Raw genomic sequence first — 18,034 nt, 5'->3', positions numbered from 1 at the left:
CTGACTTATGGCTTCCAAGGATACCTGCATTCATATGTATGAACATCCATACAGACACCCACACACACAATTCAAATCAAAATCCTTAAGAATTCAAAAATTAAGGCTGCAGCATAGTGGTGCAAAGGTAGAGGCAGGTAGATCTCTTGAGCTTGAGGCCAGCCTGGTACACAAAGTGAGTTCCAGGACAGACAGGGCTACACCAAGAAACCCTGTCTCCAACAAACAAAAAACAAAAACCTCAATCAAACAGAAAGTTTAAAAATGAAATATACTTCGTATTTTGTCGTAGGGACAGAAAGGTGACCCCTGAATTCACTTAAGAAATAACTTCTACACCTTGGGGCATGTAGGGTTGCAGAAACAGCTGAAAACAGGCATTCAGGAGATGTGCACAGGTTCTTTGTAGCTTTCACCTGTATCACTCTTTCCTGGCTGTCCATATACTATAGCCTGTTGGCTTCTGATTGCTCCTTATTTTCACACATCTGCCAACTGAGGAATGAGTCAGGCTGTCTTTGCACCTAGATTCAGAATCCAAGGGAGCACCTAACCTCTTGTAGCCAATGATAGCCTCCAACTGCCCAGTAGCCAAGGATTGTCTTGAATGCCTCTTCTGTCTCTTGTGTCCCAGGTGCTGTATATGGGCACATCCCAGCATGCCTGGTTTATCTGCTATGGGGAGCAGATAAAGTGAATGTGTGTTATTGACAAGTGTCAAGGACTCCAATGCCTCAGATCCATAGTGTCTTAAGGTTTCTAGTGCTGTGGTAAAATGCCATATCCAAAAGCAATTTGAGGAAGAAAGGATTTATTTTGTTTACATTTCCAGATTACAATTCCTCATTCCCTGAGGGAAGTCAGAGCAGGAATCCAAGGCAGGAACCTGGAGAAAGGAAGTGATACAGAAACCAGAGAAGAGTGCTGCTTACTGGCTTGCTCTTCAAAGCTTGCTTAGCCTGTTTTTGCACCCAGGACTACAGCCGCTGTCGGTACTGCCCACAGCCAGCTGGGCCCTTCGCCATCAGTCAATCAAGAAAGTACCACAAGCTTGCCTATAGGCCAGTCTGGTGGGGGCATTTTTTCAACGGAGGTTCTGTCTTCTCAAATGATTCCAGTTGGACATGTCATCTATCCAGGGTAAGACTGAAAAGGACAAGTAGGGGAGGATAGTTAGGAAGCAATTTCATCATTTAAAAATGACTTTGACTAGTGCAGACTTTCTGTAGAGCTTTGCGGTGCTTACAGTTTCTGTCCTGTTTTCAGTCTGTGTGTATGTGTGTCTAGAGGCTAAAGGTAGAAGGTGTCTTCCTCAGTTGTTTTCTGCATATATATATATATATATATATATTTCACACAAAATCATTTAAGGGTGGATATGGCAGAGCGTATCTTTAATTTCAGCACTTGAGAGGCACGTGACTGAGTTTGAGGCCAAGCTGGTCTCATATTGAGCCCCAGGCTAGTCAGGGCTACAGTAGGGAGACTCAGGTCCTTTGCAAGAACATTACGTACTCCAAACCTGAGTCATCTCTCCAGCCCCTACATGCTTCCATTACATTCACATAGTAACTAACACAGACTTACAGTCAAGTGCCGTGCTCACTTGAATTAGGAATAAAAGACCCAGGCCATCTGTGCTGCTACCGCCAGCAATGGTTAGGGCACAATGTGGCACACCCGTTTTACAAAATTACCTTGCAGAGTTATTTTCCCTTGGTTTTTATGTTTCTTTTTGTGGATAAGGTTAGTTTTTTTCTAAGACCTTGAATTTGTGTATTCAAGGATGTCTTTGAACTTCTGACCCTCCTGCTTCCACTTGATAGGCTGTCACATCCAGTTTATGCAGTACTAAAGAGAACCCTGGGACTACATGCTAGGCAAGCACTCGACCAAACGAGCAACACCTCTACGCCTTTCTATTAATTATAATATTTTTTGTATGTGTGCACACCAAGGTTGCCAGTTGTCCCACCATGTAGGACCGAGGGTCAAGCTAAGGCAGTCAGGCTAGGCCGACCTCAAGCACCTTTACCGAATAAGCAGGAGCCTGTGAGAAGCAGGCTCTCCCTCTGGTTTTTGGAGAAAGGCCCTGAATTCCTGGTAATCCAACTGTCGCAGCCTCTTAAATGCTCCGGTTACAAGCATCAGCCGTCAAGCCCGGCTTAAACAAGGCTCTTATTTAGTTTTGTAAAATGAGATGTTTTGAGAGCATCCAGGACAGCTCACAAGGTGAAGAAAGTCGGTAAGGCGAAAGGCCCCGGGGTTAGGATACTTCGCACAGCCGCCAAGACAAACGCAAACCTTTGGGCGCCAGAGATCTAGTCTCCACCCCTCACCTGCGCGCATGCTCTACTTAAGCCCCCGGTAGACCTGCGGCATAGGAGCGCGTGACGTAGCGCCGTGAGGCCGCGATGACGCACAGGCGTACGCTCAGTGGCTCCTCGGGGAAGATGGCGGCTGCATCTTTGAAGGAGAGGAATTGAGAGTGGGGAGAAGGGAAGAGGACCAGACCGTAGAGGCTTTCCCTGCGGCGCCGAGGGTCGCCGCGCTCGCGGTTGGGAGCTCCTCCCGGCCCACCACGGTGAGTGCGCGGCGGGGCCTGTAAGCGCCGCCGGCGGTCGCGCTCCGCCATTTTCGGGCCCGGCCGTTGCGTGCTTCGGGGGTCCGGAGTGGGACAGGTCGCGGGAGAGAGGAGAACGGACGTCCGCACGGTCGGCCGTGGCTGGTGGGGGGTCCCGGCGGAGGGGCTGTGCGGAGGGGGCCGTGGGGCAGCGTAGGCCCAGCCGAGACTGCCAGGCCGGCCGCAGAGACGCGAAGTTCGGAGGAAGGAAGCGCGTTGGGACGGGAGGGGAGTGGAATGGAGTGCGGCTTTGAGGGCTGCCCAGGAGGGGGCTGGAGAAGTTCCTGGGAATCCGGGGAAACAGCTGGAGATTCAGGCTGGGTGCTTTCTAAACTTGAGGTCCATGTCGGGGGCGGGGGGAAAGGCAGAGGCTTGCTCTTTTGCACGAGTTTCATTCCTAGCTGGCTCCTTACAAATGTCCCATTAAGCATTAATTCTCCATTTCCGTGTGGACATTAAACACTGGTCTCAGTGTGTGTGGGGAAAGAAGCCCTCCTGGCAACTAGATGTTTATGGTATTAAAAAGGGTCTCTGGTTTCCTTTTCCCCTTTTCCCCATTTCTTTGAAACTGGTCTAGTTGTATTGCCTATGTTCGCCTCGAATTTCCAGTCTTCCACCTGCCAGGCACAAGCAAGAGAATATAAGAGCTCGCTACCTGGCTAGGCTAGCGGTCCTTTTTAGTTTGTTTTGTTTTGATTTTTTTTCCCCCCTTTTTGATAGACAGGCTGCCGTAGAAACTCACTATGTAGCCTAAGTTTCGAACTCATCGGTAATCATCCTGTCTCATTCTCCCAATTTAAGGGATGACGAGCCTGACCCCCACGAGATTTGGCTGTAAGCCAGGCTGCCACTAACTTGCTCTGAACCTGACCAGGCCTTAACTCTTTGATCCTCCTGCTTCTACTTCCCGAGTGATGGGATTGCAGGTGTGGGGCATCACACCTGTTCTAGACCTGTGCCTTTTTGTTTTGTTTTAATAAAGACGAGTGTATATATATATGTATGTGTTTACGTGCACGCGCTTGCTCGCATCCGCTCGTGTAGGTCAGTGGACAGTTTGCGGGAGAACGCTCTTCCAAGTAATTCTTGCTTGAACTTGAGTTGCAGTAACGCTGAGCCATCTGTTGGGTCACGTTCTTGTGTTTATTTTTATTTTAAAGAAAGTAAGTTGTTGATACTTGGTTATAACTCTTGGGATTGGTAGGTGGATTACATCCTTGGGTTGAGAATCAAAGTCAGGAAAGTGTGTTAACATGTGTAAGGACTGCCAGGAATGCTTTAGTTTCTAGACGGGAGGAGGCCTTAGCTGTTCGGGAGCTTTGGAAAATAGGAACCAAACCACAGTGGTTGCATACACCTCTTGGGAACAAACTTCCATGTACACTCTGGATTTAATGCAGGCAGATTTTTGCTTATGAATGTGTAACCCAAACAAAGTGCTTAGTGACTGTTAAAAGAAAACATTTTAATTGTTTCCCTAGTGGCATTTTTCTTTTCTAATCTTAATTGCATTTGGAACCCACCTTTTGTTACTATGAAGTACTTCTGCCTTTTTAATCCCTTTCCTTATCCAGTAGAAGGTGAAATACTCTATAGATTTGGGTTTGAGCCAAAACTTGAAGTACTGTATTTCGTTCGTTTACTATAGATACTTGAAAAAATTTGACAATCCTATGGAGGATTTTGGTAGAAAGTTGGTTTACATCACATTGCATTAGAAAAAGTAAATTTGAGTGGGGCGTGGTGGCGCAGGCCTGTAATCCCAGACCTTGGGGAGGCAGAGGCAGGCAGAACTCTGAGAGTTTGAGGCCACCCTGTTTGGCAAAGGGAGTCCAGGACAGCCAAGGCCACACATAGCTAATAGCAGGTCTTGGGGAAAAAAGAAAAAGTAAATTTGGCAGGCAGTGGTGGTACACATGCCTTTAATCCCAGCATTTGAGGGAGAGGCAGGCAGATCTCTGAGTTTGAGCCAGCCTGGTCTACAGTGAAAGCTCCAGGACAGTCAGGGCTACGCAGAGAAATTGTGTCTCGAAAAACCAAGGGAAAAAAAAAAAAAACAGAAAAATGTTTTTTATGAAGCTGAAAGCTTATTTCCCATTCCTTTCTTTTGTTGATTAAAAATGCAAAATGATGAAGTGACTAATTTTGTCATCGTGACCTAAACCTTTAATAATATTTTTACTGACTTTAAAAAAATTATTTATTTTTATTTAGTGTACATTGGTGTTTTGGCTGTATGTATGTCTGTGTGAGGATGTCATATCCTCTGGAACAGGGTTATAGACAGTTGTGAGCGGCCATGTGGGTGCTGGGAATTGAAACTGGGTCCTCTGGAAGAGCAGCTAGTGCTCTTAACCACAGAGCCATCGCTCCAGCCCTTTTACTGACTTCTTAAGTCCTATAATCAGAGCTTTCTTTGCTAAGTAACGAAAAGTATTTTTCCTTACTTATTACTTTTTGTTTGTTTGGTTTTGGTAGATATTAGTTGATTATTGTATTTCAGAATGAAAAATGAAGTTATTAAAGTTTCATAACTGACAAAGATATTATTCAAAGGTTTTATGTTTTTAGGAATGCATTTATGTAATCCTTTGAGGTTATTTATCATAAATTTGGTATTTTACTTGTGTTTTTCATTTTTAGATAAAGTAGGATTGAAGGTAAATGGTCACTATCAAAAGGTTTTCTTTTTAATTATTATTAAAAATTTACATTTAGATGGTGGAGCACACCTTTATTCCAGCATTTGGGAGGCCAGATGGTGGATCTCTGAGTTCGAGCCCAGCCTGGTCTACAAAGTGAGTGTAGGACAGCCATATAAACCCTGTCGTGAAAAAAGTGGTGCACATGTGTAATCCCAGCACTCTGGGAGGCAGAGGCCAGCCTGGTCTACAAGTCAAGTCCAGGATAGCCAGAGTTGCATAGAGAAACCCTGTCTCAAAAAAAAAAAAAAACAATTCAGCTTGGTCATGAGTTCTTTTGCTTCCCACTTTGCCTTCATTCATTTGTTGATGGGTATCTTAAGTTGAGTCCATTTCCTGGCTATTGTGAATAGCACAAGGTGTGCAAGTAGCTCTGGTGTGTAAATTAAAGGTTATACATACCTAGGAGTGGGATAGCTGGGTCATAATTTCTTTTCAGTTTTTTGAGGAATTCCATAGTGCCTGCAGATGTTTACATTCCTACCAACAAATTTGAAATAGCTTTCTTCTCTCCTCACATCCTTTCCATCATTTTTGTTGTTGAGTCAGGGTCTCACTATGTTGATCTGGGTGGTCTGGAACTCACAGACATCTGCCTACCTCTACATCCACAGTGCTGGGATTAAAGGCCTTCTCCACCACCACTGTCCAGTTTATTTAATTTCTTATGTTTATGGGTGTATGTCAGTGTACCATATGAGTGAAGTGCCCCAGGAACCTTGGACCCATAATTGTTAGCTGCCATGGGTTGCTGGGAATTGAACCCAGGTTCTTTGGAAGAAAAACAAAACAAAACAAAAAGCAGAGCTTTTTAACCTTTGTGCTGTCTCCAGCTAGCTAGCTTTTCATTTATTCATTTATTTATTTATTTTTGCCTGTTTTGATTGGAGATGAAGTCTCATAGCAGATTTAGTTTTTATTCTCCTGACTTTGTGTATTTTCTTTATTTAGGAAGATTTGTTTGTTTGTTTGTTTATTTGTTTTTGTTTGAGACAGGGCATCTTATAGTTCAGGCTAGGCTGTCCTAGAAATCTTAGCCCAGACTGGCCCTACACTCCTGGCGATTCGCTCTCTCTCCCTCTGTCTCTCTCTGTCTCTGTCTTCCCCTTTGGTTTTAGGAGACAAGGTAGCCTTGGCTGTCCTGAAACACACTTTGTAGAACAGGCTGGCCTCTGCCTCCTGAGTGCTGAGATTAAAGGCATGTACCACCACTGCCCAGCTAATTTTTCTTTCATTTGCTTTTTACCATTTGAAAATTGTGCTTATGGATATTTTGTCTAAATGTATGTATGTATGTATATATGTATGTGCACCAACCACGTGCATGCTTGGTTCCTGCAGAGGTCAGAAGAGTAGTTATGGAACTGCAGTTAGGGATGGGTGTGAGCTACCACATGGGTGCTGGGAACTACACCCAAATACTATGCAAGAGTAACAAGTGTTAACTGCGGAGACTTCTCCCCACCCCCTTCATTTACTTCTTAAGATATGCTTAGTCATGGTTCTCCTGCCTCAGAATCCTAAATGCTGGTATTACAGGTGTATATACAATCATGTCTGGCTCATCATTAGCCCTTTTGACTGTATTCTTGTATTTACTTTGTGAAACCAGTAATGGATAAAACATCAGGACCAAACATGCTACCACTTTCCCACTAGTACAGCAGTTCTCAACCTGTGAGGTCATGGCCCCTTCCAAAGTCAAATGACCCATAGGGGTAGCCTAAGACCATTGGAAAATACATTTATTCCCATTATGATTCCTAACAGTTGCAAGATTACAGTTATGAAGTAGCCACCACAACATATATTAAAGGAATATATTAAAGCATGAGGAAGGTTGAGAACCACTGCACTAGGAGGTACAAGAAAACATGCAATTTTACTTCATATCATTAATTTTTAAAAGTACTAAAAATAATTAAATTAGATATACTTTTTTTATTTTTATGTGCACTTGTGGCATTGCTCATGTCTGCAATGAAAGTAAGAGAGGTAGAGTCAGTGGTCTTCCGCTCTCCCTTATTTATTTTTGAGACAGGGTTTTACTGTATAGTCCTGGAATTTGCTGTGTTTTCTTAGACTCACAGAGGTTGCTTCCTCTGTCTCCCTCGTGCTGGGATTAAAGGCTTGCACCTTATGTCTGCCTGTCTCTGTTCTGGTCTTTTTTTCTGTCTTATGGGGTCTTACTATGTGCCCTTCAGCTCATAAAAGATCTGCCTGCCTCCACCTCCTGAGTTTAAAGGTATACATGATCACCCACACCTGGCCCGCTCTGTCTCATTTTAGAAATGAGTCTCAGTCAGCCCCCCACCCGTCTGTTTGTTTTGAGACAGGTTTTCTGTAAACCAGGTCAGCCTTGAATTTAGAGAACCTTCTGGATCTCGAGCAGTGCTGGAATTAGAGCGTAGTACTGATAGTTCAGTTAGGAGCACTGGTTCCCACAGAGGGCCTGGTTTCATTGACTGACACTTACATGGTTCACAGACCGTTTGTAATTTCAATTCCTGGTATTCTGTGCCATATTCTGACCTCTGGGCCCTAAGCATACATATTACACATATGTATATATTGCAGGCAAAGCACTCAGACATGTAAGATAGATTTAAAAGACCATGTACCGCTCTTTCAGAGGACTTGGATCCCAGGACCCATGTTGAATGGCTCATTAACCACCTGTAACTCCAGCTCCAGGGAAAATCTGAAGCCTCCTTGAATACCGCAACATACCCACACAGAGAAACATACACATATAAATGATCAAAAATAATAAAATAGGCCTTTACAAAAAAGGTATGTACTACTATGGCTGTTTTTTAAATTTTTATTAAAAGATTAAGTTTTAGTTTTTAATTATGTTTATGTGTTTTGTGCAGTGTCCACAGATTCTAGAAGAGTATATTGAATCCCATGGACTTACAGTTACTGGTGGGAAAGTGGTAAGCCACTGATGTGGGTGCTGGGAACTGAACTCCGATGTACTGGAAGAACAAGAAACACTCTTAACCACTGAGCCATCTCTAGCCTGCTTTTTTAGTCATTTTTTCTTTGGTTTTAAAGAAACCTATGTGGCTTAAATTGACTTCATATTTCTGTTTTTCTACCTGTCTCTTGAGCACTAGGAATATAGGGACACCACCATGCCTGACCCAGTAGGTAGCTTGTTTTTGTTGTTTGGTTGATTTTTCAGGACAGGGTTTCTCTATATAGCTGTGGGTGTCCTGAACTTGCTCTGTAACCAGCCTGGCCTCAAACTCAAGAGATTTGTCTGCCTCCGTCTCCCACGAGCTGGGGTTAAAGGAGTGTGCCAACTCTGCTCCTTGAGGTGATTTTTGTCACTGCATGAACAGCACAGATTTTGCTTACAATCCACACTCATGATATAGCAGTAAAACTACATTACTTCTTTTTGGTTTTTTTGTTTGGTTGGTTTTTTTTCCATCTCTTCATCCATTGGTCAGTCAGTTGGCCTGTTGGTTGGTCGCTTGTGTTTTTGAGGCGAGGTCTAGTGAGACCTATCCTATGTAGGAAGCTCTGGCTATCCTGGAACTCACTGTGTAGACCAGGCTGGCCTGGAACTCACAGAGATGAGTGAGTGCCGTTTGCCTCTTGAGTGCTGGGATTAAAGAATTAAACTGCTATACGATCTCGTAACACAGTCAGCATACAGGCATGAAACTTTTGCTGGCAAAATAAAGTACACTTTGAGCTTTTATTTATTTTTATCTAGGTGGCTAATGCTGTCCTTGAAATTCAGTTATCATTCTGCCCAGTTTCTCAAATGCTAGGCATGGTCCATTGGGCCTAGAATATATACGTGTGTGTGTGTGTGTAATGTATGCACATTACATACATATGTACGTACATATATTTTCCCTTTAAATAGAAGTACCTGCTAAATAGAATATTGTATAGTATAATAAGCCTCTAGTGCTGTAGTTATTTATTATTGTTGTCAAGTATTATGTGTTGTAAATAATTCAGAATTGTATGTGCTATCTTTTTATGTACCTGGCAACATAGATTTGCTTATGCCAGCATTTTTACAAATCCAAGTAATGTTTTATGCTATGTTAGAGTGGCTGTGACTTTACTAAGTCATAAGGATTTTCATTTTTAATAGTAAAATACCAAACTTGTTTTTTTAATTTATTATTTTATTTATTATTTATACAGTATTCTTTCTGCATGTGCAGGCCAGCAGAGGGCACCAGATCTCATTTTAGATGGTTATGAGCCACCATGTGGTTGCTGGGAATTGAACTCAGGCCCTCTGGAAGAACAGCCTCTTAACCTCTTAGCCATCTCTCTAGCCCCCAAATTTGTTGATGTGGTCCTTTGTGTGCTGGAATATTTTAATGGAGCACAATATCAGGAATGAAAGGGAAGAATTTTAGAGAAGATTTTACAGATGTTAAAATACTAATGAGATACCACAAACAGTTGTATGGTTGAAAAATGGTGACTTGGAAGAACTTAATTTTGTTAAAATACAGACCACCAAAATCAACCAAAAAGCAAACCATCAGACTACAATCACAAGAGCTAATAGCATCAGGAGGGCTAAAGAATTCTGAACAAAATTTTTAAAACCACATATAGAACTCGGATGGCCAAGGGAGCTGTGACTTTTAGTGGTTTATAGCTCTGAGAAAATGGTGCTATGACCAGTTATAAGTTCCAGTGTAAGTCATTTCTGCCTAACTTGGTGACTGCTACACTATGTGGGTTAATCTGTCAGAGCTTTTATTTGATGCTAGTCTCTGTTCTGTTACTTGGTGTACAGTCTGCTGTGCCATCTTAAAACATCCAGGATACTTACTGCTTTTAAACGCCCCCTCACACCTCTATTTTCACGTTTCTTCTTCTCCCTCCCCCTCCTCCTTCCTATCTCTGTCCCTACCTTTGTGAGAGTCTCATTATGTAGCCCTTTAATAGCCTGGAATCTACTGTGTTAGCCAGGCTGGCTTAGAAATTCAGAGATCTGCCTGCCTCTGCCCTGGGATTGATAGGATTGAAGGTCTGTGCTGCCATGTCCAACAGAATTCCAATTCTTAAAAACCCTCTGAAAATAATGGAAATCTGTTTTCAATCTGCCTTATACTTTAGGAATATTCTATTTATGGTTCTGGGGATGAAACACAGGGTAGACCAATGGTAGTGTAAAGTACTGGTTTTGAAAGTAGCATGGCAGTTTTTCAGAAGATTAATCACAAATTCAAATGACTCAAGTTTCAGTTCTAGTTTTTTACTCTAGGAAAAGAAATACATATTTTCTGGGCACAGTGGTGCACACCTGTAATCCCTGCGCTCAGGCAGGCGGAGGTAGGCAGATCTCTTTGAGTTCAAGGCCAGCCTCATCTACAAAGCAGGCTACACAGAGAAAGCATCTAGAAAAAAAAATCATTCACAGAGGAATCTGTACTAAGTTTATAGTAGTTCAATTCAAATTGCTGAATACAGTATACATTCCAAGTGTTTCCAGTAAATGGGTAAACTTTGGTTATTACCATAGACCTTAGCAATAAAAGAAAGGAATAATTAAGACATGGTTGATTCTTTAAAACATCATTGTAAATGAAAAATGCTAGGTTCAAAGGCTTTATGAGGTACAATTTTTGGTTGTTTGGTGGTGTTTGTGAAAATAGACTTTAATGATGAAAAACATTTCAGTGGTTGCTGTGGTTAAGATTAGTGTTAGAGACTGATACAAGGAACAGCAAAGTTCTTTCTCGTGTGTGTGGAGAGAGAGAGAGAGATGATACACACACAGAGAATATAAGTATGATAGGTGTCATCCTAGGCTTATCTCAGACACACTGTGTAGCTGAAAATGATACTGAACTTCTTGTTTGAGTTGGTTTTTCGTTTTTCGAGACAGGGTTTCTTTTCATAGCCTTAGCTGTCTTGGATTTGCTTTGTTGACCAGGCTGGCATCAAACTCACAGATCGACCTGCCTTTGCCTCCCAGAGTGCTAGGATTACAGGCATGCACCATTGTGCCTGGCGAAATTGGGTTTATTAAAATACAGAGACATATTGCATAAAATGAAATATTAAAAATTAATTTTAACTATGTGTATATGGTTGTGCTTGCACATGTTTGAGTGTAGATATCAGAAGTAGGTGTTGGGTCCCTTGGAGCTGGAATTATGAACCTACTGACCTTGTTGAGAATCTAACTTGGAACTATCTCTCCAAATCCCTAAAACAAGTTTTTGTTTCTTTTTTAAATTTATATATGCATAATATTCAAAATAACTTTAGATCTCAGTGTTAGGCATGCTAGTCTATTTGTGTTCAAGGACCTGGGTTTGATCTCCAGTACTTCAAACATAAATATAAGCAAATAGATAAAATTTAGTTTGAAAAGTAAGAAAAGCCATAGATTATAAGAAAATACTTGGGAAGGATATCTCACCAGATGTGGTGGTGCTGGGATTAGAGGCATGAACCACTACCTTGCCCAGCTCTGGTATGCTTTTTAAAAAATGTTATTTAAAAAATTTTTTATTTTATGTGCGAAAGTGTGAAAGTGTCAGATCCCTAGGAATTGGCATTACAGACAGTTGTGAGCTGTCATATGGGTGCTGGAAATTGAACCCAGGTCCTCTGGAAGAGCAGACAGCGCTCTTAACCACTGAGCTATCTCTCCAGCCCATGTTATTTATTATTTGTGTGTGGGCATTCATATGCCAGTGTATGGTTGTGGGGCTTGTCACTGGACAACTTTGTAGAGTTGGATCTTTCCTTCTACTTTTGCATGGGTTCTGGGAGTTGTGCACAGGTTAGTCTTTTGTGGCTAGAACTTTTACCTGGGCCCTGTTTAAGTGTTTTCTTAAATTTTTATTTAGCTTGGTAAGTCTGTTAAAGCTTGTGTGACTGAAGATGCAGTACGGAAAGCATTGACAGGCAGCCCAGCCCAGTAGGCCTTTGCTTGCTGTTTGGATGCAAGCTTTGCTGAAACTACAACTGGCACTAAAGTTTTTGGGATCTCGAAGGGGAGCTGTAAATGGAAGCGTTTCAGTCCCTTACACTACCTGATGATTTCTTGTTTAAAATAATTTGAAAGCAAGGACAACCATGGAGAAGTACATTATAGGTTGGAATATTTCAACTTATTAGGCATTACCTAATGGGAAAAAATGAAGGTACTTATAAGAAAACAGTTTTGTTTTGTTTTGTTTTTCAGTACCAAAACAGTCAATAGGGCCGGAGAGATGGCTCAGAGGGTAAGAGCACTGGCTGCTCTTCCAGAGGTGCTGAGTTCAGTTCCTGGCAACCATATGGTGACTCACAACCATATGTAATGCAATATGGTACCCTTTTCTGACATGCAGGCAGAACAGTGTATACATAATAAATACAAATGTTTAAACAACGATGACAACAACAACAGTAACTCCAGATGTGGAATTATTAGAAGAAGGAGGGTGAGGATAGAGAAGACTCTTCATGAAGCTCTATGTAAAATCCATTCTATGAGAAAACAAAACAAAAGAAGGAATTAAAAAGATGTAGACTTTTCCCATACTGTCCCTGCCTAGATGAAAGCTTGAGTAGTTCAGAAGAAGGCAAATTTCCTTAGAGCTCAGAGCACTAAACCAGTTTTCTGTAAAGATTATTTTTCATAGAAAGAAGGCAATGAATCTACTGACTAAGCAACAGAAGGGGCAAAAACAGTAATGAGAACCTGGGGGTAGGGCGAGGAGACTCTACATGTTTAACTAAAGGCTTCCTTATTTGACTCTGTGAGTTAGAGTGGTTTCTTTATAAATTCCCAATTTATTCAGGATTCCTTTTGTTTAACTTTCTTGTGTGTGTGTGTATTTATTTTGTTTTGTTTTCCCTAACACAGGGTCTCATTATGTAGCCTGGGATGGCCTGAACTCACAGAGATTGGCCTGGCCTTGTCTCATACATATTGGGTTAAAGGCATATACCACCATGCCAGGCAGGATTCCTATTTGTTAGTGTTAAAACAAAACCAATAAATTGACTATGTTGATAATTTCATTACTTGCACATCAGTTTGGACATCTTCAAAGTTTCTTGACAGATTAAGGTTCACATGTCATTTGGGGTGGTGTCTCAGCTTTGATCATTCAGCCCAGAACCTAGGTGGGTAATTTACAAACAGCTGCTGCTACAGCTGACAACTCTCCCTCCTCTTCTAAAAAATCTAAGGACATACTATGTTGAAGGCCAGGGGAAACTGTTTCAAACATTTGTTTCCTAAAAATGTTCCTGTTGTACCAGAACAACATCACAGTATATTAATATATCCACATGTGCAATTCAGAGTTAGTCTACTGAGACTAGAGGAGGAACTGGGTGCTAGCCTTGACTGCATATTTCTTACCTGTGGGGACAGCTGGCTTTGCCTCTGGAAATAGTTTCTGTTATACGTGACCACTAACTCTGGGACCCTCTCTGCTGGATTATCAATTAATGGTTAAACCCACCCTCTTTTCCTCCCTGTCTCATGTAGCTAACTTTATAGGTAGCCAAACTCCTGATCTTCCTTCCTGCTTCTACTTCTCAAATACTGGGCCTGTATCTGTGCACTCTTCACTCTTCAGGCACATTTGTTGTTCTTAGTGGTGTGTTGGTTTTGTGTATAGTCTTGTCAGAATTTGGAGGGCACACTGAGTCCACAGGCTAGCCCAGTCTACATAATGAGACCTTGTAACTTAAAAAATAAAATAAAAAAACAGCATGAAAATAAATAGGAATCCTGAACAAATCAGATTTTTGTTGTTGTTGTTGTTGTTGTTTTTTGAAACAGACTCACTATGTAGCTCTGGCTGTCCTAGAACTCACTGTGTAGACCAGGCCGGCCTGAAATTTACAAAAACCTACCTGCCTCTGCTTTGTGAGTTCTTCGATTAAATGCTTGTTTCACCATGCCCAGACAAATCAGAAATTTATACAAAGAGCATTTTGTTTATATAAAGAAAAAAGAACTGGGAGCAAGAAAAAGGAGCAGGAGTTTCCTGTAGAACAAAGAACCGTAGATGGCCAATACCTGACTGTAACCTTGACATAGACCTTTTAGATATTTAAGTGTCCTGAGTGGTGGGGTTTTCTGTGTGTGTGTGTGTGTGTGTGTGTGTGTGTGTGTGTAGCCCTGGCTCTCATGGAACTTGCTCTGTAGACCAGGCTGAGAGACCTGCCTGCCACTGCCTTCAAAGTGGTGCTGGGATTAAAGTGAGTACCACTACATTGCCCAGCTAGTTCGAATATTTATTTTAAAAAAGAATATTTTATGTGCATGTATGTTTCTGTGCAAATGTGTATGTACCACATGTGTGCAGTGGAATCCCATGGAGGTCCAAAGGTATTGAATATCCTGGAACTGGAGTTATGGGTGGTTGTGAACCATTATGTGGGCTCTAGGGATGGAACCTGGGTTCTCTAAAGTAACAACCACGTTTACTGCTAAGCCATCTGTCCAGCCCTTCCTGGCAGGTAGGTAGGTGCTTGAGTACACACACACACGCACTCACACCACACACTCTCACTCACACACTCTCACTCTGTATATATAAAAACATTAAAATTGTTTTTGAGCCATGCATGCATCGTGGTGCACACCTTTAGTCCCAGTACTTGGGGAGGCAAGAGGCAGGCGGGTTCAAGGCCATCCTGGTTTGCAAAGTGAGTTGCAGGACACCCAGGGCAGTTAGAGAGAAGCCTTGTCTTGGAAAACACACAATTTTTTGAAGGGCTTTTTGCATGTATGTATGCACTGTGCGTGTGGAAACATGTTCATGCATATGTGTACACATATGGGTGGAGGACAGAAGTTGACATTGTATTACTCTGTTTATTGCTCTCTACTTGATAGACTGAGGCAGGGCATCGCACTTAACCCCCAGCATGTTGATTCGTCTAGTCCAGGTAGCCAGTTTACTCTGGGCGTCCCATTTCCATGCGCTGGGATCACAGGTGGGCTGCCATGGTCTCTTGGCTTTTACGTGGGTACTAGGGATCCAGACTCTGGTCCTGATAGGCAAGCACTTTACTTGCTTAATGATCTCTGAAGCCCAAATTTTTTTTTTAATTTTTATTAATTACATTTATTCACTTTGTATCCCCTCCCCCATAAGCCCCCACCTCCTTCCCTGCCAATCCCACCTTCCCTCCTCCTTCTCCATGCATGCCCTTCCCCAAGTCCGCTGATAGGGGAGGTCTTCCTCTCCTTCCTTCTGATCCTAGTCTATCAGATCTCATCAGGAGTTGCTGCATTGTCATCTTCTGTGGTCCCCAAATTATTAAACATATTTTTTTCTTTTTGAGACAGGATTTCTCAGTATAGCCCTGGCTGTCTTAGAACTCTGTCTATAGGCCAGGCTGGCAGTGAGCCTGCCTGCCACTGCCTCTAAGTGCCGGCAGGAAAGGCCTGTGCTCCTATAGCCAATGTGAAACATGTTTTTATTGTGTATGGTTTTTCTTCATGGTAATCTGCAAAAATCTGAGAGCTTAATGTAAATAACCATGAGATAGATATTTTCTGTATGTCCTCTACTTCGTGATGTTAATGTTTGAAATGTGTGGTTTAGGCATTTTTTTTGGATTATGTTCTTTCCTGCACTGGACTTGCTTTATAGACCAGGCTTGCTTCTTGCCTCCTTGAGTGCTAGATATAAAGGCGTGTGGCACCACACTGACTTCCGCTTAAAACTTTCTCACTGAACCTGGAGCTCACCTATTTTGCTAAACTGGCTGGCCGGTGAGCTCTAGGACATGTCTGTGTTTCTACCAGTGCTGGAGTTACAGAAGTGTGTCACTACGCCTAGCTTTTATATGGCTTCTGGGGATCCATGCTGCTTATAGGGAAAGCACTTTATCCGCTGAGCTGACTTCCTCCATATCACTCTTGAGTTCTTCTGTACTTGAAAAAAAGTGTGTGTGTGGGGGACACTTTAAAAAGTTTTTTTTTAATTGGTGTGTATAGTGTGTCTCAGTGTATCCTGAATGTATGTATGTGGTGCCTGTGGAGGATATATGCTTTGGATCTCAGGGACTGGAGTTACAGGCAGTTGTGAGCTACCCAACATGGGTGCTGGGAACTGAACGCAGGTCCTCTAGAAGAGCAGCAAATGCTATTAACTGTCCAGTGTCTCTCCAGTCCTCTTCTGTACTTTTAAACTTTCAGACTCACTATCTCTTCTCTCTCTCTTTTTTCTCGAATCAGGGTTTTTTTCTGTTTTAGGCCTGGCTGTCCTGGAACTCACTCTGTGGACCAGGCTGACCTCACAGAGATCCGCCTGCCTCTGTCTCCCAAGTACTGGTATTAAAGGCATGCACCACCATGGCCCAGCTAAACTTTCAGACTCTTGGTGACAGATTGACATCTTTTCCGCTCTCCTGAGACAGAGTTTCTCTGTGTAACCTTCCTTGGTTGTCCTGTACTCGATTTGTAGACCAGGTTGTCCTTAAACTCACAGAGATTCGCCTATGCCTCCCTGGTGTTGGAAGGACCCTGCTATTTTGGGTTGCAGTCCTCCCTGTCCCCATCAGAGCCTCCTACTATCTGCCTGGCCTCATCTGCAGAGTGTCCTTAAAGCATAGATGCCCATAACCACATCTGATATGTGGCCTTTGAAACAGTTCCCTGCTAGTTCTCCCCTCCCTGCACCTATAGGATAATTAGGTACTGTGTTCCTGTCCATATGATAGGCACATGCTGTTTAATGCAAATCAAGCATCCTTTAAATGCCTAGTTCTAACCAATTATGTACATCTATCCTGGGAGTCTCCCCACCTCCCCAAGGGGTATAGCCTTCATTCTCTGTGACTAAAGTTGAACAATCTCCCTGAAGTGTTTCCCCAGAGTGGTCATTCTCCAGCTTTGCAGTCTCACCTTCCTCTCCTGCCTACCTTAGTAAGCTGGTGGCCAACAGCCCCTTAGGTAGAAGAACCACATGCTGTGTACGTCATCGACTGGCCAGATTTGCAATGTGATGACAGGATGCTGTGTGTCTTGTTAGTGCTGTGTCCTTCCTCCCCTACCCACATACGCTCCTTCTCCCTCTCATCTCTTGTGAATTCCTTTCTATTCATTCTACTTTTTAAAATGATGTATTTTAATTTTATGTGGATTGGTATTTTGCCTACATGTGTGGCCTGGCATTTCTGTCTGATCCATCTCTCCAGCCCCTCATGCTATCTACTTCTGTTGCTTTAGTATTAGAAGCTTATTTAGCACCTGCACATAGAACTTTTATTACTGTAATTACAGGGTTATAGGGTCTCTTGATGAATTGTGTGTTTTGTTTGCTTGTTGGGACTCACTGGTTAGTAATCTACCATGTTTGATTCTGAACGAATTGCTGTACAGCATAATTCTAAAATGTGAAATAGTCATAACTTCACAAAGAATTGCATTTATGATTCTTCTTACATACTTTTGTCTGCAACTGTACTATAGTAGAATCATATGACTAAGATTATATGAGAACTTACTTTGTGAGTAATTGGGACAAACAATTATAATTCTGCTGAAAACTTGCACTTAAAAATAAGGAGAGTTAAACCTAGGTAGTCCTACTTGTCCAACCGACCTTCATTTATTTATCTATTTACCTGTTTGTTTGTTTGTTGGTTTATTTATTTATTTATGCAAAAAAGTACCTTTGAGCAAAACAACTCTTTTATGTTATCTACATTAACTTTATTTTACAGGTTGAGAAAATAGATGCAG

General features: G+C 42.2%; 2 protein-coding genes across 5 annotated transcripts in view; one reads left to right on the top strand and one right to left on the bottom strand.

Moving 5' to 3' along the window:
- Positions 1 to 18,034, top strand: part of Wdr33 (WD repeat domain 33) — a 113,655-nt gene that overhangs the window by 7,000 nt on the left and 88,621 nt on the right. For 3 of the 4 annotated variants that reach the window (XM_021643359.2, XM_021643358.2, XM_021643360.2), the window contains exon 1: positions 2,445 to 2,584. The exons of the other annotated variant lie outside the window; for it this stretch is intronic. The gene's annotated coding sequence lies outside the window, so the exon portion shown is untranslated. Of the gene's footprint in view, positions 1 to 2,444; positions 2,585 to 18,034 lie in introns of those variants that run through there. 4 annotated transcript variants of the gene reach the window in all.
- On the bottom strand, positions 795 to 3,744 carry LOC132652505 (uncharacterized). The gene is made up of 3 exons (XM_060378603.1): positions 3,636 to 3,744; positions 2,340 to 2,907; positions 795 to 1,146 (listed from the first exon to the last, which is right to left on the bottom strand). Exons 1-2 carry the CDS (start codon positions 3,742 to 3,744, stop codon positions 2,357 to 2,359), a joined length of 660 nt encoding a protein of 219 aa, XP_060234586.1. The 3' UTR covers positions 795 to 1,146; positions 2,340 to 2,356.

Source organism: Meriones unguiculatus, chromosome 2, assembly GCF_030254825.1.
Source record: "Meriones unguiculatus strain TT.TT164.6M chromosome 2, Bangor_MerUng_6.1, whole genome shotgun sequence".
NCBI lineage: Eukaryota > Metazoa > Chordata > Mammalia > Rodentia > Muridae > Meriones > Meriones unguiculatus.
Note: the sequence above shows the minus strand (reverse complement) of the source record. Positions and strands in the feature narration are given on the sequence as shown.

Coding starts and splice junctions, on each gene's coding strand:
- LOC132652505 (XM_060378603.1), bottom strand. CDS start 3,744: ATGGCTCAGCGTTACTGCAACTCAAGTTCAAGCAAGAATTACTTGGAA. Junction 2,908..3,635: donor ATGCGAGCAAGCGCGTGCAC/GTAAACACATAC, acceptor CCGGATTCCCAG/GAACTTCTCCAGCCCCCTCC.